This window comes from Microcaecilia unicolor, chromosome 3 (assembly GCF_901765095.1).
Source record: "Microcaecilia unicolor chromosome 3, aMicUni1.1, whole genome shotgun sequence".
Lineage (NCBI taxonomy): Eukaryota > Metazoa > Chordata > Amphibia > Gymnophiona > Siphonopidae > Microcaecilia > Microcaecilia unicolor.
The window spans coordinates 175,145,653-175,158,897 of record NC_044033.1 but is presented as its reverse complement, the minus strand read 5'-3'; the positions used below and the strand labels follow the sequence as shown (position 1 = coordinate 175,158,897).

Here is a 13,245-nt window from a genome sequence, read left to right as displayed (position 1 = left end):
CTACCCTTCCATCCTGCGTCTTCCCATCCTTCCACCCATCTCCCTCTCTCCTGATCCTTCTAATGTCTCTCTCCCCCCTCCTTCTATCCAGTGTCTCTCTAGCTCTCTATCCTTTTCTGTTCAGTGTCCCTTCTCTCTCCACATCCTTCCAGTCTCTTCCCTTTCTCTCTGCATCCTTTCATCCATCTCCCCTCTTTCTCTCCCCATCCTTCCATCCAATGTCTTTCTCTCCCTACCCTTCCATCTGTTTTCCCTCTTTCTCTCCCCATCCTTCCGTTTTCCCTTTCTCTCCCCATCCTTCCATCTGTTTTCCCTCTTTCTCTCCCCATCCTTCTATCCGTCTACCCCCTCTCCCGATTCTTCTATTCAGTGTCTCTCTCTCTCTCTCTCTCTACCCTTTTACATTCATCATTTCCCCCCTTTTTCTCCCCATCCTTCAATGTGTCTTCTGTTTCTCTCCCTACCCTTCCTTCCAGCTTCTTCCCTCTTTCTGATCTCTGCCAGGATCCCCCCCTTTCTCCCCATCCTTATCACCAGTAGCTTCTCTCTTTCTCCAGCCCTTCTCCATCTCCCCTTCTTCTCACCCCACTCTCTTTACCTCCTGCCTCCCGCTCCATCTCCCCTCCTTCTCTCCCGAGTCCCCACTCTCTCTCTCTCTTACTTCCTGCCTCCCGCTCCTCCCTCCAATCTTCGTTTCTTGGCCACTGCTGCAAGTAGCCGCTACAAAAAGAAAAAGAGCTAAACAAAGCAAAAATGTTTTAAAAACTAAGAGGGCCGAGTGAGTGCGCATACTGGGAGTGAATGAGTAAATTAATGGAGAGATGACAAGTGAGTCAGTAGACACTAGGGATTTGATTTGCAGAGGGTGGCTGAGTAAGTGAATGGGGGATTATGAGTGGATGGGTGGGCTAAAAGTGGCAAGAAGACTGAGTGAATGGATGGGAATTGTAAGTGACAGAGAGATGAGTAAGTTAATGGATAGGATTGAATGACAGGGGATTGGGTGAGTATAGGAAAAGCTGAATGTGCTGGACAGTGTGAGTGAATATGGGGAGAGTAGTGATTCAACATTGCTAGAGGGAGGGTTTGAGTGTTTGGTGAGATTTGTTATCCCCTCTTCCCTTTCTTCCTCTAGATAGCGCTCCCAGTCTCTCCTCTTGATCAACAGGCAGCCTATACTCCCCTGTGGCCATATTGCTCACATCTTCTAGACTATTCTGGGCTCTCTTCTTGTTAATTCTGCAAGCATGGACTCCCTGCTTGCAGTGTGACTCACACTTTTGCTGTTGCCTGCAGTGCAGCTATTTTTTTCCCCCAAGAGTCTCAGTCTGATGATGGCAACGAGCCGTTTGCTTCCCCCTCAGCTCGCCCAGCAGCGATTCCGGTCGCAGGCTCAGCTTTGGCTCGCACACGCTGCCTGCCCGCTGCCGCTCAATCTCCTTGCAGCTCCTAAGCGGCAGCGCGAACCCGGAAGTCTCTGGCTTCTGGGTTCGCGCTGTCGCTTAGGAGCTGCAAGGAGATTGTTGAGCGGCAGCGGGCAGGCAGCGTGTGCGAGCCGAAGCTGAGCCTGCGACCGGAATCGCTGCTCGGCGGGCCTGCAAGGAGGGTGAGGGAAGATGGGGTGAACCGTGAAAGCTGCTGCACGCCACGGGGAAGGGAGCCACCGGAATCGCTCTGCTGCTGGGCGGGCCTGACCCCAAATTGGGTGGGCCCAGGCCCACCCGGGCCCACCCGTGGCTACGCCCCTGCTCTAAACCCTTCCCCCAGCACCTCCCAACTCAAAATATAAATACTTTAGCTCATGAGGATTCCCAAGCTCTGTCAGCTGAAGACTTCCTCCAAAAACAGCCCTTTTGCCAAGCTTGGCAGGCAGTAGCAGCAACTCCTTCAGCCATCAATGATAGCACCCCATACATGCTTAGTTGTCGGTGGCTCAAGGATGCTGCCACCATCTGCCAAGATTAGTAGACGGGAGTTTTGGCCACCTTCAGAAGAGATCATCAGTTGGTGCAGCTTGGGTATCCCCACCATCTACAGCAAGGGTCAGGGCAGAGGCATAGCCAGCTTTTGACATCATGGGGAGCAGACTTTTATAAAATAGGTGCCGGTTGGTGTCAGCTAGACAGCAGTGCCTGTATTGTTCTCAGGTGCAGTGGCTGTGGCGGGCAATGATTAATACAGGCTGTCTCTTTTGCGTCCTGCTTACAAGGAGTCAGGACGCAGAAGAGATCCCTGGACTGGCCAGAGCAGGCAACCTGTCTTCTTAACTACAAGTAAAAATATTAAAATTGTGACCATCACCCCAGGAACAGTACATACACTCCTTCCAGTGCTGGACACTTTATTTAAATCAGATGGGCTTTTGTTTGTATGGTGGCTCTACAGGATGTGGAGACCACTAGTCATGAGCATTTTTATTTTGTGTGACAAGTGCCACCAAAGGCAGCCCCTGCCCCACAACCTACTTTCACATAGGACCAGACAAATAGGACACAAAACTCTGCAAAATGACACCCAAAATCTACACTGAAAACTTACAACACCATAATAGCTCTAACCCACCTATGAAAAGACAGTTTTACAAATATTACACTGGGCTCTAGAGAGGTTTCCCTAGGTGGTCCTGGATTGGACCTGGAGTACCCCCATGCCATTCAGGTTTTCAGGCTATCCACAATGAATTTGCATGTAATGGAGGCAATATATGCAAATCAATTTCATGCATATTTATTGTGGATAGCCTGAAAACCTGACTGGCAAGGGGGTACTTCAGGTCCAATTTGGGAAACAGTGCCCTAGAACATCAAACTTACTACACCATAACAGCCCTAACCCACCTATGAAAAGACAGTGCTATATATTTTACATTGGACTCTAGAGCACCAAAATACCTACTGTTGGGAAAATGGAACAAGCTGCACTGTAACACATTCCTACACAGACATTACATGCTAGCAGAATCCTTCATCTCAGTCGCACATGCAGAACATGGACAGACCCTTACCTAATACAGAATAGGGAGCTACAAAAAAAAACATACAAACAAAAGTTGAAATAGAGACCCCCTCCACTCTGCCCAAGAAAGCCAGACTCAGTGCAATACTGGTAAAAGAGAAACAGAATGTATTTTCTCCTGTACTTTGCAAAATAAAAATAGAAAAAAAGAAAAAAATATACATTTTACAAAGCAGGTACATCTCAGTCCTTACAAAGTATTACATAAAAATAATTTTTTCTTTTTTACCTTTGTTGTCTGGGAATTTAACTTTCTAATTGGGCTGGTCTCAGTCTTTTTTTTTTCCACGTTCCATGAGTCAGTCTTCCAAATTCTTTTCCAGGTTGGCCTTTTCACTTCTCTCTCGTCTTCTTCCTTTCCTTCCAGGGGCATAGCTAGACAACAGATTTTGGGTGGGCCTAGGCAAGAAGTGGGTGAGCACCAAGTGTTCTACCCCCCCCCCCCCCCCAAAAAAAAAAAAAATCTCAGCTGGCGAGAAAACGCTTCTTTCCACCTTGGCAGTCTAAAGCAGGCATGACTGAAAACTGAGAATGCACAGGTGCCGGTATCGTGGAGAGTAGTGTTTTCACCTCTTTAACATTGCTTTTGACTCGTAACCACTCGCCTCCACCTACCCTCCTCTCTTCCTTCCCGTTCACATTAATTGATTTGATTTGCTTACTTTATTTATTTTTTTGTCTATTAGATTGTAAGCTCTTTGAGCAGGGACTGTCTTTCTTCTATGTTTGTACAGCGCTGCGTATGCCTTGTAGCGCTATAGAAATGCTAAATAGTAGTAGTAGTAGTCATTACCATCAGGGGGAAGTCTTCAGCTGGCGGAGCTTGGGATCCCCACCAGCTACCGCTAAACATGTGCTACTGTTGGGTGGGCCTGAGCCCTAAGTGGGTGGGCCCTGGCCCACCTGTGGCTACGCCACTGTTTCCTTCTTTACATCTGTCTGGCATTGATCTTTCATTTTATGTCCCCACTATCAAATAGCTGTATACCTCAGTACTTTTCTTTCTGAACTGCTGACTTAGAACATAAGAACATAAGAGTAGCCATACTGGGTCAGACCAATGATCCATCTAGCCCAGTATCCTGTTTCCAACAGTGGCCAAGACAGGTCACAAGTACCTGCAGAAACCCAAATCATGGCAACATTCCATACTACAAATCCCAGGGCAAGCAGTTGCTTCCCATGTCTGTCTCAATATCACACTATGGACTTTTCCTGCTGGAACTTGTCCAAACCTTTTTTAAACCTAGAAAGCTAACCGCTGTTACCACATCCTCCGGCAAAGAGTTCCAGAGCTGGTGTTATAAAGATGGAATATACTGAATTTAAATGGAAGTAAAATTAAATTAAACTCCTTTTATTGGGACACATGGAATCACATCTTCACTTCATCTGTTTTGTAGAAGTTTTTACATTGTAGATACACAAATGGATTATTCTGTTTTGAGACATGTTTCAGGGACAAGTGGTTTTATAAGTCAAAATAAAAATAAATATTTTGTTTCATGCAGATTTCTTCTGTTTGAACATAACTAAACAGCGCAGCAGCCAGGAGGAAAAGTTAAAACAGTATGAGACTGCAGGCGCCTCTAGTGCATAGGCGCCATTTTTTTCTAAAAGATTGTTTAGGGGAGCAACCGCTCCCCCTGCGCCTCCCCCCTAGCTACGCCACTGGGTCAGGGCTAATGTTAGACATGCTAGGACCCAGAGCAAAAAATAAAGGCCTCCTGCCAATTCCCTCTCCTCTCTACCTCCCCTCCAAAGACAGACCCTCATCAAATACAGAACAAGGGACCACAAATTAGAAATAAAAATGTATAGACAAAAATTGCACTGGGAACCTGGGCAAGTACTGCAACAGTGAAGAAATAAAAACAGAAATGTATTTCCTTTTCTACTGAACACGATAAAAAGACATCTGCTATACACATTTCCCAAGCTAACATATTTCAGTAAATAAATTCAAAATAAAATGCCTTTTCTACCTTTGTTGTCTGGACATTATATTTTTCCATCATGTTGGTTCCAGTTTTTCTTTTCCATTTTCCTGTCTGTCTTCTGCTAATTCTCCTTGAAGTAGCTGCTGCCCATTTGTCTTTTCTCCTCTTTCCTCCCTTGTTCCATTCCCTCTGATAATATTTTCTTTCCATTTTAGCTCTTTCCCCATTTTTTTTCTTTTCTGCCTCTCTGTCCACTCAAATTTCACCCACTTTCTAACCCCTTTCCTTCTGTTTACGTTTCAGATACCTATCAGATTTCCATCTCCTCCTTTCACCCACTAGCTCTCCTATTCCTCTTCTCACTCCTTTCTCAGCCTTCCATTCCCTTCCATCTTCAATCTACTCCCCATTACCATTGCCCCCCTGTAATCACTATCCTCCTCTCATTCATTTCCTTACCACCTCCTCTCTTTCATTTCCTTGCCACCCCTACTCCTTGGCCTCTCCCACATGTTTCCAGCATTCCCAGTGTCTCCCCCCTTCTAGCCTAGTATCTGCTCCCTTGTTCTTCCCAGCCCAACATCTTCCCTCCCACCCATAGTCCAGCATCTGTTCCTCACTCCCTTCTGCCCCTGGATCCAACATTTCCCAACTTCTCCCCTCCTTCCTGTGCAGATCTCTCCTTCCCTCTCCACTCTCATGTTCAATATCACTCCCTGTTTTTTACTCTTCCCTCTCTCTCTCCCTTGCATCCCAAATCTAACATCTCTATCCTCTTCCTGCAGCATCTCTCCCTCCCTTTCACCACCATGTACAACATTTCCCTGTCTCATCCTTCTCTCTCTCTTGTGACACAGTTCTGAACAGGTGACTGATAAACAAATTAAGTGCCCTTAGTATGGATCCTAAAGTGACTGACTGGGTCAAAAACAGGTTAAGCGGGAGGAGACAGAGGGTAGTGGTAAATAGAGCTTGCTCTGAGGAAAGGGATGTTATCAGTGGTGTGCCACAGGGATCGGTCATAATATCTTTGTGAGTGATATTGCGGAAGGTCTGTTTGGTAAGGTTTGTTTTTTTGTGGATGATACCAAACTCTGTAATAGGGTGGATACCCCAGAGGGTGTGGATAGCATGAGGAAGGATCTGGTGGAGCTCGAAGAATGGTCCAGTAATTGGCAACTAAGATTTAATGCTAAGAAATGCAGGGTCACGCACTTGGGTCACAAGAATCCAAGGGAAAGGTTTAATACAGGGGGTGAAGTTCTTCTGTGTATGGAAGGAGAATGGGACTTGGGAGCGATTGTGTCTTAAAATGGCCAAACATGTAGCTAAGTTGATGGCCAAAGCCAGAAGGATGCTTGGATGCATAAGGAGAGGGTTGACAAGCAAGAAAAAAGAGGTAATAGTGCCCTGTTGAGGTCCCATATAGAGTACTGCGTGCAAGTCGGGAGACCGCACCTACAGAAAGATATGAACAGGATGGAGTCAGTCCAGAGGGTGGATACAAAATTGGTAAGCGGTCTCCATCATAAAATATATAAGGAAAGGCTTATGAACCTCAACATGTATACACTGGAAGAGAGTCGGGAAAGAGGAGATATGATAGAGATGTTTAAATACCTCAGTGGCATTAATGTGCATGAGGAGAGCCTTTTCCAATTGAAGGGAAACTGTGGAATGAGAGTGCATATGATGAAGTTATGAGGAAATAGGCTGAAGTTGAATGTAAGAAAATACTCTTTCACGTGGAATGGCCTCCCAGTGGAGGTCGTGGAGAGAAAGACTGTGTCAAAATTCAAAAAAGCGTGGAGCAAGCACATGGGATCCCTTGGGGAAAGGAGGAGTTAGTGGTTACTGAGAATGGGCCATTTGGTCCTTATCTGCTGTCATTTTTCTATATTTCTATCTCTTCCTCTCTCCCTCCCTCCTCCCTGGACCAACAATTCTTCCTCTTGTCCTTCACCTCTTCTATGCAGCATCTATTCCTCCCTCCTTCCCAGCTTCAACATTTCTTTCTCTCCTGTGCAGCATCTGTCTCTCCCTCTCCCCACCCCACACTACATGCAACAATTTTCCCTCTTCCTGCCTTGCAGCATCTCTCCTTCCCTCCCCCTCATGTCCAACAATTATTACTCCACTCCATGTCCAACAGTTGTCCCTCTCTTCTACCACCCTCGCAGCATCCACCTTTCCATCCACCCCCATGCCCAACAATTTTCACTGTCCTACCATCCCCCAAATGAAGCATTTCTTCTTCCCATCCACACCCGTGCCCAAGAATTTTCCCTCTCTCCTACCACCTCCTGTGCAGAATTTATTATTCTGTCCTTCCCATCCACTCCTGGCAGCATCTCCCTTTTCTGCAACGTGTCTGTCTTTAAAGAAGGGTCACCGGCAGCATGTAAGAATCGCTGTCGCTACTGCCGGCTGACCCAGAAGTCTTCCCTCTGCTGCATTCCACCCAGGCTGTAACAGGAAATTGCACAGAGTTGTGTATGGGGGGGGGGGGGGGGGGGCGGGGGGGAACACAGCAGAGGGAAGGCATCTGGGTCAGCCAGCGGTAGCAAGCTTCCAGTGACCCTTCTTTGAAGGCAGACGTGTTGCAGAGAGGGAGATGTAAAACAGCAGCTCCAGAGGAACCTAGCTTGCTCCTCAGTGCTGCTGACAGCATTGTGAAGGGTGCACCACTGCTGGGTGGGCCTGAGCCAAACTGGGTGAGCCCAGGCCCACCCAGACCCACCCGCAACTAAGTGCCCTCGGTGGATCTTTTTGCCACTCATCTGAACAACAGTTCTGCTCCAGGCTTTGATCACAATGCAGACTAGCGTCAGATGCCTTTCTCCTGCATTGGGGACAGGGACTCCTGTATGTGTATCCTCCCATACCTTTCATAGAGAAGACTTTACGAAAACTCAGGCAAGATCAGGGATCCATGATTCTGGTCGTTCCTTAGTGGCCGCAGCAGATCTGGTTCCTTCTTCTGGAGTTATCCTCCAAAGATCTGTGGAGATTGGACTGTTTTGCGACCCTCACCACATAGAATGAGGGTTCCCTTCTGCATCCCATCCTCTAATCCCTGGCCCTCACGGCTTGGATGTTGAAAGCGTAGAACTCGAACCCCTGGAATTGCCTGAGGGTGGCTCCCGTATCTTGCTGGCTTCCAGAATAGATTCCTCTAAGAGATGTTACTCTTTTAAGTGGAGAAGGTTTGCTGTCTGATGTGATCCCTTTTTTTTCTCTACACAAAAACTACTTGAGTGCCTTCTGCCCCTTTCTGAGTTTGGTTTGAAAACCAACTTAAGGGTTCATATCAGTGAATCTGGCTCTTATCATCACCGGGTTGGAGGCGAGTCCATCTCTGTACAGCCTATAGTTGTTCGCTTCATGAGAGGTTTGTTGCTAACAAAGCCCACTACCAATCCTCCCATTGTGTCATGAGATCTCAACGTAGTCCTCACCAAGCTGATGAAAGCTCCTTTTGAGCCTCTGAATTCCTGTCATCTGAAATTTTTGACCAAAAAAGTTGTGTTTCTGATGGCGGTCATTTTAGCTCACAGAATCAGTGAGCTCCGGGCCCTGGTGGCTCATCCACCATATACTAAATTTCATCACAACAGAGTAGTTCTCCACCTGTACCCTAAGTTCCATATTAACCAGTCAATTGCTGTTCAAACCTTTTTCCCCAAATCACATGCTCATCCTGGCGAAAGCATACTGCAAGCAAGCGAGCCTTAGCTTTTACCTTGAAGTGGACTCAAGCTCATAGACAGTTCACCCAAATTTTTGTTTCATTTGACTCCAACAGAATGGGGATGGCCATTGGCAAATGCACACTTTCAAACTGGATAGCAGATTGCATCTCCTTTGCTTGTGCCCAGGCTGGGCTGATTATTGAGGGACATGTCACAGCTCACAATGTTAGAGCCATGGTTGTGTCGGTAGCCCACTTGAGATCAATGCTGCAATGTGGTCTTCAGTCCACACATTCACATCCCACTACTGTCTTGATCAGGATATCCAACGCGACAGTCGGTCTGGACAGGCAGTTCTACAGAATTTGTTCGGTGTTTAGAATCCAACTCCAACCTCCTAGGCCCTGTTTTATTCTGTTCCAGGCTGCACCTACACAGCTAGTATGTATATAGTTTCAGGTTGATTGAAGTTTTGATCTCGATGTTTTGAGACTCAGCTATCCTAGCTTTCTTGTTTTTGGTAAGCCTGGTAGCTAGAGATTCCCAGATGTGAGAATAAGAAGGCCTGCTTGTCCTCGCAGAAAGCAAAGATACTTACCTATAGCAGGTGTTCTCCGATGACAGCAGGTTGATTATTCTCACATACTCTCCCACCACCCCTAGGAGTTGAATTTAGTTGTATGGTATCTGCTTTTTGCTTTTTCACCTGACTGGAGGACCCGCACTCACGCATCGGGTGGGAAGCCACCAGTGCATGAATGGTGGGATGCTGCTAGAAGCTTCTACATTACTTGCTAGTCAGCGTCCGCACCGGGTTCTGTTGGATGAAGTCACCCAGATGTGAGAATAATCAGCCTACTGTCCTCAGGGAACACCTGCCACAAGTAAGTATCTTTGCTAATTTGACTCATCTGTCCAGAAAACATTATTCCAGAAATCTAGTGGGTCTTCCAAATGCTTGTAAGTAAACTGGAGGCAGCAATGTTCTTTTTAGAGTGCAGTGGTTCTCAATTTGAAGAGTATCTGTCTGACAGAGCATGGATGGAGCTCCAAATGATTTAGAAATAGTACTCTAACCCTGTTCAGGCAGATGAGCATCAGCTACACGTTTGCATAGGTCCTTTGAAATTTGTTTTTCGTGACATGATGAGTTCCCACTAACTTCTATGAAGACCAAACTGAAAACCTTTGGCTCTTTGTATAGGAAAGGTTGCCCAAAAACAGTTGTACAGATTTATTCTACAGGTTGGTTTACTTGTTACTCAATTGCAGACATGCCAAGTCACATGCATCAGGCATGTGACACATGCATTGAGCCTCCTTCTCCAGCTCACACACACAAGTGTCCTTTTCTCCAGTATTGATGCTTTGCTTTTCCCCTCCCCTCATGGTAAGGCAGCAATCTCCCTTCCCCAGTTTGGCAACTCTCTCTGGCTCCCAAGGTCCTTTAAGTGTCTCACCTAGATCACCAGCAGCAGCAGTAGCAGTAGTGCTGAGAATAGGCTACATGAGCCAGCTTGCAGGACCTTCCCTTTGCTGGCCCTGCCTCCTCCAGAAACAGGAAGTAGAATCAGAAGAGGCGGGACCAGCAGAGGGAAGGTCCCACGGACCAGCAAACATTTAAAGGACTGATGGGGGGGGGGGGGGATGAGGGAGTGAGAGACACAGAGAGTGTTGCCGAATCAGGGAAGGGGGAAAGGGAAAGGACTGAGCTTTCATACCATGAGGGTAAGGAAGGAGAGGGGAGGGAAGAACTTGGGAAAGGAGAGGGCTGCTGTACCATACTACACCACACCACAAGGGGAGGGGGGTGAGAGCTAAATGATGCCAGAATCTGCGTGGAAGAGGGAGAAATACTGTATCCATGAGGTGGGACTCAGAGGAACGCAGAAACCAAAGACTGGGACCAACATGATTAGAAAGTAAAATCACCAGACAACAAAGGTAAAAAAGATTTTTTATTTTCTATCTATTGATTAGAATATGTCAGTTTTTGGAATGTACATATCCTAGAGCTAGTTATGAGTTGGCAGGGGCCTGCAAGAGGAATCTCACTCATTGGCCTTAAATCATCAGCATTGCAATGGTAAATCTCCAGTTTTGGCATGGGCCACCCTTGGCGTCTCTGCAGTTGTTTAAGTATAATTCTAAATAGCAAATTAATTAATTAAGTTATTATTTCACACACTGATTCAGAATGGCTTGTTCCTACAGTGTACATTATTGTGTCTCAAGAAAATTGTTGTTTATAACCTTTTTATTGCACACAAAAAGAGTGATTTTAATTAAACAAGCATATAATCATAAAAGCTTGTAATTCTCAATATTATACTTGGGGTTCACAAACTTTTTCTCAACATTGTACTTGAACAAAGCTGGCCAGCTCGGTTTCCCAAATAAAATAGCCCTATGTTGTCTATGGAGACAAATCAATTTGGGAGGCCAAGCTGGGTGAAATCTAGTTGCTGCCCAGTCCCAAGCAATTTGTTCTCCATGAGTACATTCTGGCACAGAAAAATCAGATGAGCAATCCATCCTACCATGATTTTACAACTTCCTTTCACAATACATTCAAGGACTTGTAGTCCTGCTTCTATTCTGACTGTTGTTTCTTCCCTTCTCCCTCCTGTCTTATTGGGGCAGAGTTCAGAAGTGGAACCCGAAGACAGTGGGGGGATTCATTCCCAGAAACAGAAGATTTCCTTTCTTGAGAACAACCTGGAGCAACTTACAAAGGTTCACAAACAGGTAGGTCTCATACTTGAAGGAAGGGAGCCTGCAACAAAGGACTATGGGAAATACCCAGCATGCCACAAATGTGTTTCCATCAGCAGGGCTCAGGTTTGGAAGCTAAGGATCCAAATTCACATTCAACCATTAAATGTATGCATTATTTACAGTACTTATGGTATTTTATTAATTACATGGCAGAGAAAAGAGGTGAAAGGCATTGGTGTGTATAAACAGTAGATAAGATTTCCATGGCATAGCTATTACTATTTTAGCAGCAAGCACCAAGAGGTTAGTTTTATAAAGTTGAGTCTCGTTAACACACGTTTTTTTATATGCCTTTTTCATAAAACACATGCCTACTTGACTTTGTAAAATGCTAGTGTAGGTTTGAAAGAACACACGTATGTGTAGGTACTAGGGCATACACTGGCTCGAGGGTTAGTGTAAATGTTAGTGGGTACTTTCTGCACATATGCGCATAAATTAAGGAATTTTATAATTTATGCACATAAGTGTAGCCTCCGCCCATGCTCCACCCAAACTCCACCCTTATATATGCCCACAGTAAAAGTTTGTGCCTAACATGCACACCCATGTGGTATTATATAAAAGGTCATTTGTGTGCAAAAATGACTAAAATACCAACATTTACATGAGTTCATAGCGCCTAAAACTAGGGGAATCCTTAAAATGATACCCCCTCAATGTGTATCAGATTTCTGATGTAAAACAATAAAAATAATCTTTAAAAAGACCAGGACATATGATATAAAGTGCACTCTGCAGCATAATCCCAGTATTACTGTAGCATTGTTAGCATTCTAATATTGGATTACTCCACTCTGCAGAAGCAAAGCGACCTCTGTGAGGTTTTGAAAGCTTATATACCACAACAGTTTTTGATTATACTTATATTTGTCTGTCAGATACTGACAGTATACATTTATGGGTCAATATTTGTCTAGGGTGGTCAGCATTTTAAAAAAATGCTGGCCATCGCATGTGAATTAAAATCTATGTATTCAGAGCTGGTATCTGTACAATGGCTGGTGCTGAATATCTGGATTCAGCCCTAACTGCTGTGATATCCAGATTAATGATGATATTCAGTCCACTATCCAAATACCTACCCAGATAATATTAGGAAAGCATTTTTGCTGTCCTAACCTTATCTGGATAATTATCTGGTTATCAGACAGCAAAGTTACTCACTTGTAGCAGGTATTCTGAAAGGACAGCAGGACACACATTACCATATGTGGGTGACATCATCTGATAGAGCAGGGCATGAATGTTACCTAGCATTCTGTAAACTTCAGAAGCCTTTGGCAGCCCCATACCATGCATACGTGGGTGCTTTCCAGCCCGACTCAATCGCACGGGACCAGCAGTTGAGTAGAAAGCTTAGAGAAAACAATTCCTAGGGAAGGTGGGAGGGTATGTGGTAATATCTATCCTGCTGTGCTCGGAGAACACCTTCTGCAGGTAAATAATTTTGCTTTCTCTGAGGACAAGCAGGACAATACTTGCCACATGTGGGAATCTCTAGCTACCAGGCTCACCGAAAACAACAAACGATGGACAATAGGAACTTGCAACAGGCAAGGCCAACAAGCAACCAATTAAACTAAACTTTATATACATTCCTATTGTGTAGGTGGAACCTCACACAAAATAAAATGGGCCTAGTAGGATGGAGTTGGATTCTGGACTCCAAACAAATTCTATAGAACCATCTGACTAAACTAACTGTCGTGTCAGGAATCCTGTTCAAGGCAGTGGTGGTGAGATGTGAATGTGTATTCTGAAGACCACGTTGCAGTTCTGCAAATCTTCTCAATGGAGGCTGAACTCAAGTGGGCTAC

At 45.3% G+C, this 13,245-nt stretch overlaps 1 protein-coding gene across 2 annotated transcripts in view; it reads left to right on the top strand.

Annotated features, from left to right (window-relative positions):
* Window positions 1–13,245, top strand: part of KIF5A (kinesin family member 5A) — a 165,338-nt gene that overhangs the window by 106,591 nt on the left and 45,502 nt on the right. For both annotated transcript variants that reach the window (XM_030195222.1, XM_030195221.1), the window contains one exon: window positions 11,291–11,395. In XM_030195222.1, the coding sequence (XP_030051082.1) occupies window positions 11,291–11,395 (105 nt within the window). The remainder of the gene's footprint in view (window positions 1–11,290; window positions 11,396–13,245) is intronic.